Genomic DNA, 18211 nt, shown 5'->3' with positions numbered 1-18211 from the left:
CGGACTCCCGGCTAATCATTTTCAAACCCACCGCCGTCTTTCGCTACTCAGGTTAAACATGATATATAAGTCACTTAGACAACTTAAAAATGTTATTGTTTGGCTTTTTTAAAAAGTATTTTATTGGTTCCTGAGTAAATCGGTTTGGCTGAGATTAAAGTTATAGTTTTTACACAGCTGAATAAACGTCAAGCAGATTAAACTCCATTGAAACAATCTACAAATGTCATTAAAATTCAATAAACTATCATTTTGTCTTTATTTTTAGTTAGCACATACCTTAAACACTTAAAGCTGTAAGCTAATGATAGTTATATAAGAGCAGATGCTGCTGGTGCAATAAGCTGTACGTTTTACGTCCAATGGATGATGATCTGATTAGTCGACTAATCGCATAAATAATCGGTGACTAGTCGACTATCAAAATAATCGTTTGTGGCAGCCCTATGCATCAGTGCTTATTTTGCATCTTATTTAGTGATTAAATAGCTCAGAAATTAGCAAACAAAAAGTACTTTTCATCTTTAAGGCTTTATAAAAATAAGCACAGTGATGTAAGGATTAAAGGCTCTGCTAACTTGAACCACGGAGGCTGTCATAGCGACATCTGCACAGATCTAATGCCAGCGCTGAGCTCCTCCATCTCTTTACGAGGCTGAAGATCTCGGGGGTAACGAGCATACTATGAATTTAAATCCTGCTGATGATGCTGGCTGGAAGAGTTATTTTATTGGCAGTAATCCTGACTTATATCTCTGAAACACTCCAAAGAATAAAAAAGACACACTGTCATCGTAACATCTGCATTTTTTCACATCGTCACTTCAAAGTAAACGAAGAGAACAAAGTTGGAGGAATGACCATGTGACAAACATGTTTACGTGCATTTTAACTGTAATGAACAGGTGGACAAATAGAAACACTGGAGCTTTTTGGCCTTCTGTCCTCTAAGAGACGCTGAATGTTTTCCTGGTGACCAGAGGTGGTGATTTAATATTCAGAGCCTGCAGCAGGGTTCATCGCCCTGTGAACTGGAAGCTCGGAACGACCCCAGAGGAGCAGGCTTTGTGTGTTTATTATTCTGCACGTCTATTATGTCAAGTTTATCTGGATGGTCTCTAATCACAGCTACAGTTCTGCTTCCACAAGACCGAATCATGGAAACAAAGAAGAGCAAGAATGAAAATGCTATTCCTCAAACCACGAGGATCTTCAAATGACTGCAAACAGGAAGGAAAAGAGAGGAATTCAACCTTCACCCAAGGACACTGCAAGGACCTGAGGAAGGTAAAAGCTCCACAGGGGACAGTCGGGACAATCTTTTTAAACACAGAGGCACTGAATGAAAACATCATTAAAGTGTCTATATCCTTAAAAGAAGACACAAACTAAAAGTAGGCGGAGCTGTGTGCCTCTGATTACCATATTAGGGATATCCGCTCTCCGTGACATCACACAGATCCAAGTGTTTATTACCATCAATTCATCCATTTTATTCTGCTTATCTCTATTCAGACATGGACAGAGTTTACTCTCCTCAGCCACCTCCTCTGATTCTTCCAGGATGACAAAAATCCCGTTCCCAATCCAGCTGAGACACAAGCTCTCCAGCACATATTAGCCCCGTCCAGGGTCTTCACAGGGAGACAGGCGTGGAGACCAGCTGACAACCTCCAGTCTACAAACTGATGTGTATTTGCTGACTACCTGAGAGTGGTTGCTGAAGGTTGCTGGCAGTCCGGAGAGTAAAGTTAGTAAAAAGGGGAACGCGATGCTGCACTGAAAACCTCCGTCCTACTGCTTTGGTGCTAGCAGACTGTCACTGCCACCGCTCTCTCACATGGAAGACATCAACCTGGCTGCAAAAAACTCACAAAGCTGTAATGAAGTTGTAAAAAGTGCAACACAAACCACACACACGGTTACAAAAATCTGTGATTTTTCAGCTAATCTGCACCATTTTCCTCCCACAGAGGAGCGTTCACTGTAAACTGAAATAATCAGCATTTCTGGGCCTCGGACCGGGCTGCTCTCAGTGAGGGAAACCTCACAGCTGCAGGCTGATATCAGCATACTGACAGGGAAACTCTGTGTGTGTGTGTGTGTGTGTGTGTGTGTGTGTGTGTGTGTGTGTGTGTAAGACAGAAACACTTTGAGAAGCAGATGTTTAACACACTACACATACTCAATTAACACCCTGGTAAGAGGGTCACCTTACAGGTGAGCACTAATTACAGCAAAATAATTAGACTCATGACAGACCAGCGCTGTAATCTGATTGGTGTACAAGCAGAAGACGAGTCGGGCCACTGCAAAGGAAACAGTCAGCAGCTATATTTTAAAGAGAGTTCGTGTGCAATCAGCTAATCACAGCTCATCAGATTAACACAGGAGCCTGAAATCAAAGTCCTTTTACAAGCACGCCTCTGCCATTTTATCAGCAGTTAGTCTGAAGCCTTCATCTAACAGCAAACAGAGAGAGCTGCAACTTTAATTTGTCCGCAGTGTGTTTAAAATGTGTGCTGTACGGTGGCCCTGAGAGGTCAAATCCACTGCAACTTAAAAAAACACCAGCAAATACTAAAATGCTGCAAAATCACACAAAACACAGCAGAAGTGTTTTTGGGGAGACAAAAACGTGTCGGACCGGCTCCAGGAGCGACAGGCTAACAGTAAACAGCTAATAGTAAACACAGTATTATATGACTCATGTGATTGAAACACACACAACCTTGCAGCTTCTTCTTACTTTACACTGATGAATCGTCAGTGTCTCCATCCTTCATGTTTTTCATCGTCACTTCGTTGTTTTTTTCTATTTCGTTTGTGTTTTGTCTGCTTTTGAAGTATTTTTCTGTTTGCTGGTGTTTTCTTAAATTCCAGTACATTTGACCTCTCGGGGCCACCGTACCTCTGGTCCATGTTCACACATATATAAATATATATAATATATTATATCATATAAAGAATAAAATCTATAAACGAATTTAAAGCAGAAGCTCAGTATTCACACGGTTAATTTTTCTGTGCTGTCAGCTCTGAAACCGACGCACTCAAACCGCCGTCATTTCACCCACACGACTGATGTGACGAACCACCGGCTCGCGCTCCACAGCCGTCTGACATCAACAACATCCACGACATCCACAACATCAAAACCGCGAACACGTCAGCAACAAATCTGCCCTGAAACCCCTCAAAATGTCCCAGTTATGTCTTTAGTGTGAGTCATTAGTCTGCAGAGTGTGTGGCAGCTGGGCAGTTTGACCTTCACAGACCGAGTACAGTGTAAACACACAGTCTATGCTTTACATACAGAATATATGAATCCCTAAAATTAATAACTGACTGGGAAATCTGGACATTTTAGACTCTAAATGCTCCTTATCATTTGTAAATGACATCAAACATTTACATTTATGCAGTTAGGTCCATAAATATCTGGACAGACGTTTTTCATGTTGTTTCCTCTTCAGGATAAGACTGAAGTGCAGACTTTCAGCTTTAACTCAAAGAGTTTATTTAAATTAGACGTTCAGAGGCCCAAAAGTCAGCGCTTGAATAAAAAAAAGTATATAATCCATCAGTTTAGAAAGTGTTCATTAAAGTCAGCAACATTACACATAAGCTGTAATATAAACCTGCTAATTTCGCTAACATGCTAACAGCTCAGTGAAAGTGCAGCTTCCTGTTTCTCTTAACTCCACTGCACACTTTGCTGTTATGTGTTTTAAAGATGTTAAAGCGTCTTCGTGTTTGAATTCGGGTTTTTTCTTCTTTGTGCATTCTTCCTCCAGCTGCAGTTTTAAATGTGCAGCAGCACAGATCAGAAGCTGTGACACTGCAGACTGTACAAACTCTTCTTTAGTTAGAATGTTCTTCCTCTAACGCCTGATTGTTGGATATTTAGGCTTCGGGGCTTCAGGGTCGGTATTTTTAGACAGATTTCAGTAAACAGTCGCCACTGAGTCTCATCAGTCAGTCCCGCTCTGACACCTGGATGTAAATCACTCAGGATTATTGGCACCTTCGAGCTCGCTGGCCGAGTCATTCGTCACAAACACAACAGAACAAAATCCTCGCTGACCGCCTGAACCCGCTCGTCTCTCTGACGCCACCGTCTCGCCTCAGGTACAGAACACTTTGTTCGTCTGAGAGCTCCTCATTAACCCGGCGGTCCGAGCTGGACCGCAGACTCATCCTGCTTGTCAGCCAACGTATTTATGTCTGATTCATGCTGCTTCACGCATCCTCGACTCAAAATACATTAAGTGTTGTCCTGGTGAAACGGCTAACAAAGTCAACATCACAGAAAAAAAGACAACACAGCCGAAAGTTTGTGGACAGCAGCTGCATTTCAGACAGCTGTACTCTTCCACCTGTTTTAAGGTTTTAGTAAGTCTTTATAAATGATGGGCGGAGCCATTGTGGCATCACCCATCTTGAAGCGTCTACATTAGCGTTTTTTAGCTGGAAGTGATGATATTTGGACACGAGGTCGGAACAGCTAAATTATCAGCTTGAGCAACCAGCTGCGTCTACAGCCTGCACAGGTGCATCACACACTCCTGACACAATACTAGGATGATGGTCTGTTAGCACCATTAACTGCACAGGAAACTAGATAATCACATTAAATATGTTTATTGTGAAACTTCTGTAATTAATTTAATATTTAAAAGCTTCATAAGAATATGAAGAAACAACAGCTATGACTTTACAACTTTTGTTCAAAGCATTTCTGTATTGTGCTGAAGAGAGATTGCCTGAAGCTGAACTAAGGCCAGGCTGTACTTGTTTTATAGTTTTACTTTGTACCACAAGGTGGTGCAGCGAGTCAGTATAACCTTTATTTAAAGAGGAAAGTCATTAATAGCCAGTGTTGGGAAGGTTACTTTTAAAATGTATTCCATTACAGATTACAGATTACATGCCCCAAAATGTATTCTGTAACGTATTCTGTTACGTTACTCAATGAGAGTAACGTATTCTGAATACTTTGGATTACTTAATATATTATCATGCTGTTTACAACTACATGAATGTACTATTGCTGTGATTTATTACTGTTACTGAAGGTCCGCGGCTCCGAACCGTAGTAAAGGGACCTCTGGCTAATACGGTGGGTTCTGTGTCGGCTCGTAGCTGAAAACTAGCTTTACTTTGTTGTCTGGGTCAACTTTGCTAGCAGAGACAGAGAGAGGCGTTGAAAGGCTGCTCCAAAGGAACTTATTGTTTCAGAGGAAAACACGAACACGGTGTACAGTCGAGTCTTAATAGCTTACTTACAACTGGGCTCGTCAGGCTCTCTTCTTGGCTGCAGTGGTTATTATTATATTTACATGCTTCCAGCTCCCGTTTCTGCTCGATGACAGCTCGTACTTTTCCTTTTTCTCCCTCCCTCGCTCACAGACACATAACGTGTATGGCAGTCCATTCTCCCTGCAGCACGGACTACACTGCCTATGATGCTACATTCTTTAGAGCTATACCTGTAGCATTCTGCCTGTTAGCTTAGCACAACAACAACAACAAGGCCTCTCTCACCCAGGAAACACGCAGAGAGAGAGCGTAACCCTGTAACCATGGCAACCGTAACGCTGCCGCCTGGAACAACAGAACGTAGCTGTCAAACAAAACCCAAACAGTCCTGACCCGCCACAATATGAAACAGGGAAGTACCGCCGTGTAATCCATTTATTTCAACAAAGTAACTGTATTCTAAATACCACCTTTTTAAACGGTAACTGTAACGGAATACAGTTACTCATATTTTGTATTTGAAATAGGTAACGGCGGTACATGTATTCCGTTACTCCCCAACACTGTTAATAGCACGCTCTTTTCTAATAGAGTAACATGAAAAAGAAAATGTCTTGAGGAAAATGGGAACGGCTAAAAAAGAAGAGTTAAAAACAGTGGCACACAACACAAAGCAAAGTGCTGCCCCCTAATGGTGAAAGTTTCAGTTCAAATGTGCACATGAGGGTAATTACAAAAAGTGCACACAAAGACCTGAGGCCTACCAGACACCCAGCAGCTACACTCAGCATACCTGTCAAACACAGGGGCCACACCTCTAAATATAAGCCACGCCTCTAATTTAAGCCAGTCAGACAAATAGTAATCTCTGACCAGCACAGAAATCCCACCGTTTGGGATCGGCTGCTGTGGAGTTTACAGGTGTGATTATAGAGACATCTGGTGGCTGAACTAGTGAATTGCATCCAAAAAACACCATTTTAAAGTGAGCATGTGTTTTACATCACACAAGTAAATGTTTTTGATTAATGAAGATTAATTTAGAGTGTTCTTTTCTTCCATGCTTGTTTCCATGTTTAGTAAATAAGTCAGTGTGGTGCTCAGATCTCACGGCACTTACTTCTCCTTGGCCCGCCTCTTCTCCAGGTGCCGGTAAGCCTCCAGACGAGATTCGGGGGTGAAGCTGCACGGTGTGTGCCAGAACTCGCGCTCCCTTTGCTCCTCATCCTCCTCATCCTCCTCCGGGTTCTTTGGGTTCTCGTTCAACTCCTGGTTCTCCTTCTCTGACTCTGGACTGCTGAAACCAGAAGGTCTTAGGTCATCGCTGAGTTTGTAAAGACAGTTTAAAGACTCTTCGATCACCTGAACTCATCAGGGTGACCTGTAAGTGTTGCTATGGATCACGTGAAGATTCCATAACAGACTTGACTCCCTATAGTTTTAGAAAGAATTTAAGATGTTATCATCACTTATTGTTACTTTTCACGCCCTCTATCGCAGCTAGCAACACCTCTGACCGCCTAGAGCGCCTCTACATACGTGACATCCTCGTCAGAGGGCTTTAGTCCGCCTCAGGGACCAGGAAACTAAAGGAGACACAGTGTTTGCAGTCTGAGCCTCAAAAATCAGCATCTTCCAAAACAAATCTCTAAGTGTAAAGCAGATATGAGAGTGACTGGTTCCAATTAGAGGCTCATAAGCCAAATCTAGTCCACACAGCAAACATATTTGTCCCTTTTTTTCCCTCTTCCTCCTGATTTTAACTATTTCACTTACTTAACTTGAATATTCTGCTGTTTGAGACCAGATTTGTTCAACACAATCATGCGTATTAGCAGGGACGTTAATAAAAAGTGAAATCTTGTCTCACTGCAGTTCACTGCAGCATCTCAGAAACTTTCTGTACAAGAGTAACGATTTATCTTCTCACTCACACTGTGTTGTTGATGTCGGTGTACCAGCGGCCGTCAAAGCCTGGTTTCCTCTCCTTCTTTTCCTCCTCAACTCCTGCTTCCTTCCTCCTCGCCTCCTCTTTCTCCTCAGCTCTCCTCCTCAGGTATTCCTGCTCCTGCTCAGCGACACGCCTCCTTGCCTCCTCCAGACCCTGCGAGGCTTGGATCCGTTCTGACCGGCTGATTTCCGTCCTGTCCAGGCTCTGAGGACACAGAGCGAGAGCTGGGACTCAAACTCTGAACCTCCATCAGGGGTTAAGCTCACAGCCTGACGACCAAACTGCTTTCAGTGGTCTTTAAACGACTGTCACACATTTTTCTCGTGGAGCTTCACTGGCTGTCGCTTTCACTGAAGTGTTCTCAGCTCTGACCTTTTAACATCCGACTAACTGAATCCCTGCAGACACTTTTTCATCAAATACTTTGTCATCAGAATCTTCCATACGGAGCTCAGCTGCCTCAATCATAAGTAAAAAATAAGAAAACCCAAACAAACAACAGCAGCCTCCACCTCTCTGGATGTAGACGAGGATCCACCTCAGACGTTACCTTGAGCTGAGGCAGTGCAGCCACCACAAACTGCCTGTAGCCTTCGAACTGCGTGCAGGGATTCCCCACCAGAAACAGCTCTCGGAGGTGGATGTTGTGTCTCAGGGACTCCACGCTGCTCAGGCGGCCCACGAAGTTCACCGTCAGGTCTAGTTTCTGCAGGCTCTCACAGCCTGATGAGCGGGAAGTGGGAACAGAAAGGCGACATGTTTACATGTTTACAGAAAAACAAGCGATGAATTAAAGCCCGTACATACGCTATGCACTGACCTTCAAGGTTTTCAATGACTTCAATGTTGTTCAAGGCCAGATTCAAGTACTCCAGCTTCTTCAGTCGGCCAACATTTTCTAAACGAACAAAATCACAAAGTTCCTGTAGAGGCAGCTGATGACTTTTGAGAACAAAAGCATCTGTGTGAATGTTTTCCTTGGTAAGATGATGTGACAGCACATCTAACATCTGACTGATGTCAGCTAAACTCTGCCTAAGTAGTAGTGGCCCAAACATAAATACCACAACTGTTCTCAAGACCTCACTTTCATAATAACTGGTGATATTTCAGTAAATAGACCAAGCCAACACTAAAATGCAGTCATTTCTTTCCTCAAAGGGTTCTACCCACACTGAGGCCCGTCTCACCGATCCTGGGGATGAGGTTGTTCTGCAGGTAGAGGATCCTCAGCTCCTTGCACCACCTGTCGAGGTGTTCGATCCTCTCGATGTCCTGCTGATGCAGAGAAACTTCCTCCAGGGAGAAGATCTCACACTCATTGTGCTCGGCGCGCCGGCGGATCAAATCCTCTGTGACTGAAACAGATTTTCCTTTGAACTTCATCTGAACCCGTTTCTAAGAAAAACGTCTTCTCAGCAGGTCAGGAGGTGTTGGGGAGAATCAATGCTGCAGGCTGGTTTAACCTGCTTCGCTCAATCTCTAATCACAAATTATTCAATCAATACTAATTTATAGTAGATGCTAATTAGAAAAATAAAACTAAATAGTCATGTGTGTTGTTAAACTTGGTTTTAAGTCGGTTAAAAACAGGATCCTGATGACCTGAAATGGTCAGGGTTTTTTTTTTGTTAAGTCACGTGACTTAAAGTACTTTTTAAAACACGAAAACTCAGAGCAATCCTGTCCCACATAAATAAACTTCTTATTTTTAGCACCATAAAAATAACACTATATTTAATTTAGTAATGTAGTCAAAGTAAAGAGGAGTTTGGGTCTTTTCATATAAAATCTGGAAAGAAAAATCCACCTGACCCCCCCTCAGAGTCAGCTGATTTTTGTATAATAAATTTATTCAAAGATTTAACTTCGAGTTATGGATATTTAACGACTGACAGGCCCTTAGAGTACATAAGAGTGGGCTGAAATTTGGGACTTTTTCATTTAAAAAAAAAATCTAATTTTTTTTTTAGATTCATCAGAAACTTTCAGGGTTAAAAAAACACATTTAAGCTGCAACCAAATCAACTTTAAACCCAGTATCACAATCTTGATACCTGCTCTAGTTCCCTGTAAACATACACCTGTGATGTTTGAGAAACCCAGAACATAATTAAAAAACTCACTTTCATTCTGAAATATATTTCTAGTATCTTTTAAGTGTCTTCAAACTATCACGGTATACAAATACTCGAACTGCTGACAGACATATGAATATATATTTTGAATCACTCAGAGAACTGAACTGTTTTTACTAACACAGACGAACACTCTGGAAATACTAAATGCGTTTTCTGACAACATGCTAACTTGAATTTCACCGCCGTGACCGTCCCGTGAGTTCATACCCGGCACAAACCGGTTCAAAGCGGGTTTTAAAACAACAAAAGTTCACGGACAGGCCACAAAATCGCTTATACTGTCAGTTATGAACACTGAAACAACAAATGGTGTATTTTTGCCTCTATTTCTTTCACTTACTGTAAACCATCGTCCTAGCTGTGGCCAACCGTTGCCATGGAAACCAAACAGCAGCTGCTGCGTTCGAGTGCTGTGGTAAAATGCACCACTCCAAACGGACTAAATGAAGTTACAGTGTTGACAGTGCTTTTTGAAATGGCCCTATGCTGACTTTAAGACTGTCACGACAGAGGCGCGGACATTCACGAATAGGAATGCTGAGATCTTTTCAGATGTGTGCTGCTGTTTAACTTTGAAGTGTGGTTACTTTATTATCTAAAGAGGCATTTTGCTGGGCTCTTCGACTGTAACTAAAAAAACAACAACGTGTTGTTAATTACTTACCTGGGTAAAGTAAGGCTGTGATGATTTACAGCACTATGTTCAACCTCAGTTGATATCTAATCGTATTCATATTGGGGCATAATGTCAAAGAGCAATAGCTAATGTGTATATTGTTAAAACTGGAACATTTAAAATATTTAAAGACACAAATATACATTAAGTATATTTGAATAAAAAGATTATCTAAAAATACGAAAAGGAATCCAATTATTTTAAAGGTAATATATTTAAGCGGAAATTGGTATTTATAATGTATACTTGAACCTAGCACGGCTAGATCTTGATCTTTTATTTTGAAAGTTCTGGCGGAAGTTGCTAAAGAGACTACGGATCCGCTCCAAACAAAAACGGTCGGTGCTCCGCAGCATCCATCCTATTTTTCACCGGGTTTGAAAAAAAAAAACCTTTCTCAGCGTGAAAACGGGCGGGCCGTCGCTCCTCTGCTGAGTCCACAGCGTTTGTTAATGTCGATTTAATTCGCGGTTCGGCGGCTGGTGTCGTTTCTCGGTGGCTGAACATGACGAGCTATACGGGGTTTCACTCTCAGCTGACGTCCATCATGGAGGCGCTGACCAAAGCAGCGGTGGCGGAGATCTGCGAGCTGGTGGACGACAGCTACGCGGTGCTGCGGCTGGAGATCACCCGCAGTCACAAGGAGAATGAGGCGCTGCGGAGGAAACTGGAGCTCATTGAGTCCATCATCGCCCGGGGTCACCGGGGCAGCGCCGCCGTGCTGGAGGAGGAGGAGGACTGCGAGAGGCTGCTGGATTTCACCCCGGGTGAGTTTTCAGGCTTTCGGTCATCTGCAGGTCAGTGACCCCGGTGATGTTTCGAGCGCGAGACATCATGTGTTCCGGCTCACAGCGCGTTTCAGTGCGACGTGAACCAAGCTCCATTGAAAAACAGTTTAAAAGGCGTTTTTTTCATTGCCCTGTCAAAGATTCAGACACTTTTGTCTCCGCGTGATGTTTTCCAATAGTCATGTATAAATTCGGCTTATGAATCAAAGTCAGCACTGCACTCAGTGTACACTTTATTCGGGTGTTTTCACTGTAAACCAAGCACTGATAATGCGTTTACCAGTCCCACTTTGAATGAACCAAACTTTCCAGCTGCTTCCATCAGCCGAAATAAAGAGATGGTATAAAAGACGCAGAAAATACGAGTCATTTAATCCTTAGTTACTAACATTTTAATAACAAAAAAGACCATAACTAGAAAAACAGAAACGATCTTGAGATTTAAAGGTGGATTTCATTAAACGACTTTATTTTTAACGCTACCAAAATTACTGACTTGATATTTGGGGGGCTAAGCTGGGAGTTGGAGCTGCTGTTTGACGATTCAACCAGCAGCTGACCAGTTATAAACCCATTATAAACCCAGAATAAAACCAGTTAAACTTAGTATGAAACCTGTATAAACAGTTATAAAGCCTTATAAAACCAATTAGACCAGTATAAAACCAGTTATAAACCAGTATAAAAGATGTTTGTTCACTTTTTTACTGTATTTTTTTCAGTTATCGACCTCTTTTATTTCATCTTTTATTCAATTGAGCTTCTTTTTGTTATTGTTTTGTCATATTTGTGATTTATTGATCTTTTCCACTGTTGTTTAACATTTTAGCTGCTTTGTTAGAAGAAGTTCCCAGCTCCTGGGATAAATAGAGAATATTTCATCTTATTAAATAACCTGATAACTACAGAGCCGCTGTCTCATTCAAATCCCTTAGAAAGATTAATTAAGTTTAAGTTCTCTGCATGTGCAACGTTTGGTCTGAAAGATGCAGCGTTCAATCACAGTCATGTGACATTAAAACCTTTAAAGTTTTAAATTCCTCACAGTTTTAAAATCAGCACAAAACGCAGACAGGAGTGGATCCTGTGTTTTGTGTTTCTCGGTCTCCTGATTCACTTAAAGACCTTTTTTTGTGTTTGTGGTGTTTTTTAAAATTCTCTCAGATCACGCCTCGCCCGCTGGAGTCAGCGCCAAGCAGCCGAAGGCGTCAAACCTCAGACGATGTGCACGTGTCGCGGTGCTGGAGGTGACAGCGGAGGCGAGTCCTGCAAACACAGAGGTGAGATTTCCCACCACGTCAGCTCTGAGCAGACCCGGTCACAGTCAAATAACGATGTGATGTTGATGTGTAACACGAGGAGGGGCTTCCTTTTTAATTTTCAGAAACGTTTTTGCCTCGTAGCGTCGTTTTTTAATCAAATTAGAATTAAAATCTCAGCAGTAAGCTCAGTGAAGCTTTCTGTTTCCCTCTGAATGATTTGAAAACAAACGGCTGAACTAAATGACGTCAGCTCCACGTTTGATCAGCTGCACTAAAGTTTTCCTCTAAAATAAATAATCCCAAAAATAATGAAAAGGACTAAAGTGTAATAAAGTTTGCACAGATTTTGATAAAAAGATAAAAATGGAGTGAGTTTGGATATTTAGAGAAAAACCTTTTTTCATGAATGTGAAAAGTCGCTAAAAAGCTTTCAGCGTAATCAGGCCACACTTAGCAGGTCTCCCTGAATCAGAGGAAGCAGACGAGGAAACAAAGTGTCCCTGAGACATCAAAGACAAAACAGCAGGAAGAACATCTCCGGACAAAAGGCCGGTTTTCTGCACAGCGTTGACTTTTTTCCTCTAAACAGCAGAAGATGTGTCGCTGTCACAAACATTTACTACAGCTCTGCTTTCTCTAACTATCAGGACGGTTCGACAGCAGCTGCAGAGGAGACAAACGAACAGGATGTTGTTCTGATAAAACAGGAAACACCAAAAGAGGAAGCTGAATCTGACCTCACTACAACAGACGAGCTGCTCATCAGTGAGGACGGTGAGCAAACCAGCAAAATGTATTTAATTCCAGGTGGAGGCTCAGAGACACTGTGTGGATGTTAAGTGTGTCTATTGATTTAGTTTAATTGCATTATTATTTAAGAGCAACAATCACAGAGTTCCTTCTTTAAAAATGCTAAAACTCACATGTTAAATCCTTACAGTAAAAAAAAACAATCAATAAGTGAATATTTTAAACTAGCAGCAAAGTTCCACCAAATAAAAGCAGCAGAAACAAAATCAGATCAAACCAACTGCAGTCTGGTCTATTTAAACTTTCAAAATAAGAGCGAGGGGCCAGGCCAGCAGTAAATGGATGGGCTTTTTTTCCTCTGATGAATGAAAAATAAAATTGTAATTATTTTTTCATTTGTTTTTCAAGACTTTATTTATGTATTTATTTTACCTCAAGGATAAAATCTACTTTATTTATCCTAAAGTTGGGGAATTCCTGTTTTACAGCTGAAAAAAATTAAACATAAGTAGATTAAATAAATTCTGAATTTAAAAATGATCAGAAAATGAAATAAATGAAATAATTAGAAATGTAAATATGAGTATTAAGTAACAGCCACAGACTGTATATACCAGGGGTCAGCAACCTTTAACACTCAAAGAGCCATTTGGAGCCGGTTTCCACCCAAACAAAAACTCTGGGAGCCGCAAATCCTTTTTGACATCTACAATGAAGATAACACTGTATATATTGTTTTTTTACCTTTATGCTTTGTGTGAACAACTAAGCTGTGTTGCTTAAATCCATGAAGTGCTACAGAGAAAATTACATTTTATTTATGTAATTAACACATTTTGAACTCTTAAAGAAAGATAACAAAAGGAAAGCTGAACTAAAATGATCCAGCAAACAAAAACTGTTGTGAGCTGCCGCCCTTATACCTTGACCTGACTTTTAAAAAGTAATTGGAAAAAAAAAAATACTATGTTGCTAAACAAAAGTAAAATAGATATTTGCAAAATTCTGCCTAAATATGTATTTTACCTGGTTAATGTGTGTGGTGGGGCGTGGTCTGTGTGACGCGAGTGTGACACTTATTTTGAGCGATGAAAAAAATAATAGAATATAATTTTATTTTTATATTTCAATATCACAATAATCTTCCAATTTAGAACTACAAGTTAAAAAAGAACTAACATAAATAAAACACACTTCAGCTAAATACTTCTAATTTATTAACCACATGGAGCCGCACTGTAAGGACTAAAGAGCCGCAGGTTGCCGACCCCTGGTGTAGAACATAAAAAATAAGGTCAGTATGGAAGCGCCTTAAACCTGCGTTCTGTCTGAAGGCCACCAGGTGGCGATAGATGTGGTTGCAACAAGATTTCTGGTGCTGTTGAAGAAAACAACTCTGACCTCTGTAAGCATCTTGCTGCTGAGTTCATGTGCTCTCTCATTTCTGCTCATTCTGAATTAAAAAAAAAAGTTTTGAAAATCTTGGTCATGTAAATGATCTGTAACCTGTCAGTCACAAGTTATTAGCCAATGAGCATGATTCCACCGTCAGACCCGCCCCTCCTCATCACCTCTTGTTTTTTTGCAGTCAAGCTGAGGATGGCAGAAGCCCTCAGGCTTTAAACTCTCTGTGGTAATAATACATGAGAAAGTATAATTTCAAAATAAAAGCATGTGGTAGAGCACTCCAGGAAAAACAGCTGTTTTTGTTTCTGTCACATTAAAAAGCAAAATCACAGGATAAAAGAGGAAGAACAGATTCCTGACCTGCTCCGTTTGAACTTCAGTTTTCCTCTGTGTGTCTGCAGGGACCGAGGTGCCGACGTCAGACACGGAGGACAGCGAGCAGGGCGCGTCTCGGTTGAGGATCTCAAACACAACCTGCGCCGACCTTCGGCCGTGGGACCAGAATAATAACGCAATCTCAGAGCAACTCGCGCATCACGAGTCCCGCAGCACGCCCTGTTCCCCGCGGCCTGCAGGGGGCGTTGAAAGCTGCTCCTCGGACATCGTGTTTGACTTGGAGTCGGAGTCGGAAGACCGCGTTGTGTCTGTGGCTCACAGCAGGAAGTCGTTCCTGCTTGAGTCAGGAGGAAGTCCGGCCTCGCTGCCCGGGACCTCGGAGCTGAAGCGTGGCGTCTCCCTGATTAGTTCACTGCCTTTTGACTCAGAGCTGGATCTGTGCTCATCATGGACCAATCAGGGCCTGCCGAGCATGGTGCCCGTCCCTCACCGGCCGTACCTGAAGCCGGACCAGCGTCCCACGCTCATGGACAAACCGTCTGACTTAAATGCCGGCGGTTTCCCTTTGGCGCTGGCGCTCGGTGGCTCCAGGCTGGACGCTCTAGAGCTCAACCGCTACAGCAGGGACCGCCGCTTCGTCTGCAGCTACTGCGGCAAGTGCTTCACGTCCTCCCGGAGTCTGGAGACGCACGTGCGCGTCCACACCGGTGAGCGGCCGTACAGCTGCGCTCAGTGCGGGAAGCGCTTCACGCAGTCGGGTCACCTGAAGACGCACCAGAGCGTGCACACCGGGGAGCGGCCGTTCGCCTGCGAGCACTGCGGGAAGAGATTCGCCGGGAAGCAGAACCTGAGGATCCACCAGCAGAAGCACCATCAAGGCGAGCAGGCGGTCGTGGCCTTTTAACCCGGTTACCGGAGAACTCGCTGCTGTTACTCAGTTCAAGACATTTGATTGGAAACTGATTTTATATCCACTGATCAGCCAAAACATTAAACACTCCAAACAGGCTTCCCTGAATAAATAACATCGTGTACGCTCTGATTACAGTGGCTGTTCAGCTCGCAGCACATTTCTAGAAACGAGAATAATTATTGTTGCCATCTGACCAGCCTGGAGGTGGAGGAACGACATGGGAGGAGCCAAGCAAACGAGTAAAAACAAAGGAAACACAGGAGAAACCCTGGAACTGTTCACTGTGGATCAGTCACCGTCAAAATCTAACTTATCCGCTTCACACCTGCTTCTTCACTCTGTCGTCGTCTACTTCTGTCTGCAAACTCTTCTTAAAGTTCCACAAAACCAACAAAACACTGAGGACCTCCACCCGCTGCACCCGTGGCTGCACGAGCTGGTTCTAATGTTGTGGCTGATCGGTGAACAGACCTGATCAATAGCTCTGACTGCTGTTGTCTTTCAGGCCTTACCTGTTTGTAACCATGTGCCTCTGTATTAAATGAGGCCCTCTGACCCGATCCTTCGTTTCTTACAAACACACACGGCCCTGTTTCAGGTTCCCTTTGATTGTTTTCAAGATCAAGAACTGAAGAAACCGGTGTTTGGATGGAGCATGTGAATATTCTTTGTTTGGCGTATATCTGGAAATAAAAGTGTGCGCTCTCACATTGATCATTTTCTTTGCTTTGCTCGTGTTTCAGGTGCAAAATCTGAGGGAAGCAAGAAAATTCATATTTTGGACGTGATGGTTACCGACTGTGTTTTAAGGTGGACAGTTGCTGTTTAGTTCAGTCGATCGATTAGGAATTCTCAGTCTGATCTCATAACTTAATATAAGTTTATAATGTATAATAATGTGTTAAAATTAGAAAATAATTCAATTTTCAAGTGCTTTGAGGGGTCAGTGAGACTAGAAAAACGTAATATTTCCAGTTATAAAAATACGTATAAAGTATAAATGATAAGAAAATTAAAAGTCAATGTGAGCACAGAAAAGAAGTTCAATTATAAGATGTCAAAATTATGCAAAAAGCATCTGAAATGTGAGAAAAATTTTAAATTCTAGATCCTGAGAACTTTAAATATTAGAGAAAAATGTCAAAATTATGACAAGAAAAAAGTTGTTTAACATAAAAAAACTACAAAGTTGAAATTTTAAGACATTATTTGTCTTAAAATGTCTAAATTGTGAAACTTTGTAAAAGATTGTTTTGAAATTGAGAATAAAGTAAAGATGATAAAATAATGAGAAAATTATTTTTTTTAAAAGTGAAAACATAAAAATTCTGTTTTTCAAAATAAGATGTGAGTATTACGAAAAAGCACGATGAGATTAAAAAGTAAATCAAAAGATAGTTTAAAATTATAATGACATATTTACATTAGATGAAAATGATGAGATGTTAAAACTGAAGAATTTCACCTTTAAAAACTATAAAACCAAAATGAAGTGAAACAGTAAATAATGTTAAGAATATTACAAACATTTAATAAAAACATTAAAAAGTCAAAATTGAGATAAATGTAAGTCAAAGGTCAAATAAATCATTTTATTGTGATTTCATTTTGTCTTCATTACTTTAGGAAAACTAAACGATCCTTGACTTACCTGCAGGTTAACACACCTGGAGTTCTGCTTTCTGAGGCGACACCTGGCAGCCAATCAGAGGACAGCGTTTTCTCTTTGTTGTGTGTTTGGAGTCTGAACCATGCTCTCCGTTCAAACTGACAGCTCCACAGCTCAGCCTGCAGCTTCTAATAAAAACAACCAGAATCTGTCTTTAAATTATTCACACAGTGGCGCACACACACACACACACACACACACACACACACGCCTCAAAGCAGTTCAGCAAAAATATCGTTAGTTTTCAAAATGCTTCAAGGATCTGAACAGCAAACAGAATATCAGTTTGTTTATATCTACAGTCCTACGCCTGTTCTGTTTATATTGCATTTACTTGAATCTTAATTGGCTTCTATTCTTTCTCATATTTACACAAGTGAAAAATAACAAAATGATAAACAATATAAATACGTCTGTAGGTTCTCAGCCACTGAGGATAGGGTCGACCCAAATGGACTCGGAGTCCTGAGCTGTTGAGGTCACCTGAGAGCCGATGTCCTAAGCGACCAATCCCGTTCAGTGATGGTGGATCACAGTGGACACTTGACCTCCTTCACTCCTCTCTGAAACTCCAAAATGTGAACGCTGGCTTCCTCCTTTAAATGCAGCTGTGCAGCTGAATCATCAACCCGCGCTCACATCTTGCCTCAGGTGACCTCAGCATGATGGTGGACGCTCAACAGGTCACCCTCAGGTAAACCTTGAAGGGCAGAGAACCGACGAGGGGTTAAACACCCGGGAAACACAGCCAGTTATCTTAGAACTGAAGAGGCCTCTTGGATGAAAAGCAGAGTCTTCATGAACATGTCTAAAGACTAAAATATAAATACAATGATAAATACAAGGAATGGTACAATAAATTAAAGATTATTAAAATCCAGCCTCTTCTATTAGATCTTAGTTCATACATTTTCCAGTTTTACTTTGAATCTTTATATTTATAGTTAGTTATTCTATTTTTATGAGTTTGTGTCAGTGTCATTTTGCATTTTTGTTATTTCAAAAGAATTTTATCTATTTAGGGCCCGAGCACTGAGAGTGCGAAGGCTCTATTGT

At 41.6% G+C, this 18211-nt stretch overlaps 2 protein-coding genes across 5 annotated transcripts in view; one reads left to right on the top strand and one right to left on the bottom strand.

Moving 5' to 3' along the window:
* dnaaf11 (dynein axonemal assembly factor 11) overlaps positions 1 to 9994 on the bottom strand; it is a 49691-nt gene extending 39697 nt beyond the window's left edge. The window contains exons 1-6 of one of the 4 annotated variants that reach the window (XM_085140830.1): positions 9695 to 9994; positions 8404 to 8571; positions 8034 to 8111; positions 7764 to 7936; positions 7197 to 7417; positions 6383 to 6559 (exon numbers count right to left, since the gene is read on the bottom strand). In XM_085140830.1, the coding sequence (XP_084996956.1) occupies positions 6383 to 6559; positions 7197 to 7417; positions 7764 to 7936; positions 8034 to 8111; positions 8404 to 8571; positions 9695 to 9704 (827 nt within the window). In that variant the 5' untranslated portion in view covers positions 9705 to 9994. The remainder of the gene's footprint in view (positions 1 to 6382; positions 6560 to 7196; positions 7418 to 7763; positions 7937 to 8033; positions 8112 to 8403; positions 8572 to 9694) is intronic. The other 3 variants (XM_085140832.1, XM_085140831.1, XM_085140833.1) reach the window with 3 other exon arrangements.
* A 250-nt stretch (positions 9995 to 10244) lies between these two features.
* On the top strand, positions 10245 to 16194 carry LOC146496988 (uncharacterized). The gene is made up of 4 exons (XM_085140859.1): positions 10245 to 10797; positions 11983 to 12098; positions 12728 to 12854; positions 14639 to 16194. The coding sequence occupies exons 1-4, from the start codon at positions 10536 to 10538 to the stop codon at positions 15475 to 15477; spliced, it is 1344 nt and encodes a 447-aa protein (XP_084996985.1). The 5' UTR covers positions 10245 to 10535; the 3' UTR covers positions 15478 to 16194.
* Positions 16195 to 18211: the final 2017 nt, after the last annotated feature.

Source organism: Neolamprologus multifasciatus, chromosome 18 (assembly GCF_963576455.1).
Source record: "Neolamprologus multifasciatus chromosome 18, fNeoMul1.2, whole genome shotgun sequence".
Taxonomy (NCBI): domain Eukaryota; kingdom Metazoa; phylum Chordata; class Actinopteri; order Cichliformes; family Cichlidae; genus Neolamprologus; species Neolamprologus multifasciatus.
This window is presented reverse-complemented; position numbering and strand designations above follow the sequence as displayed.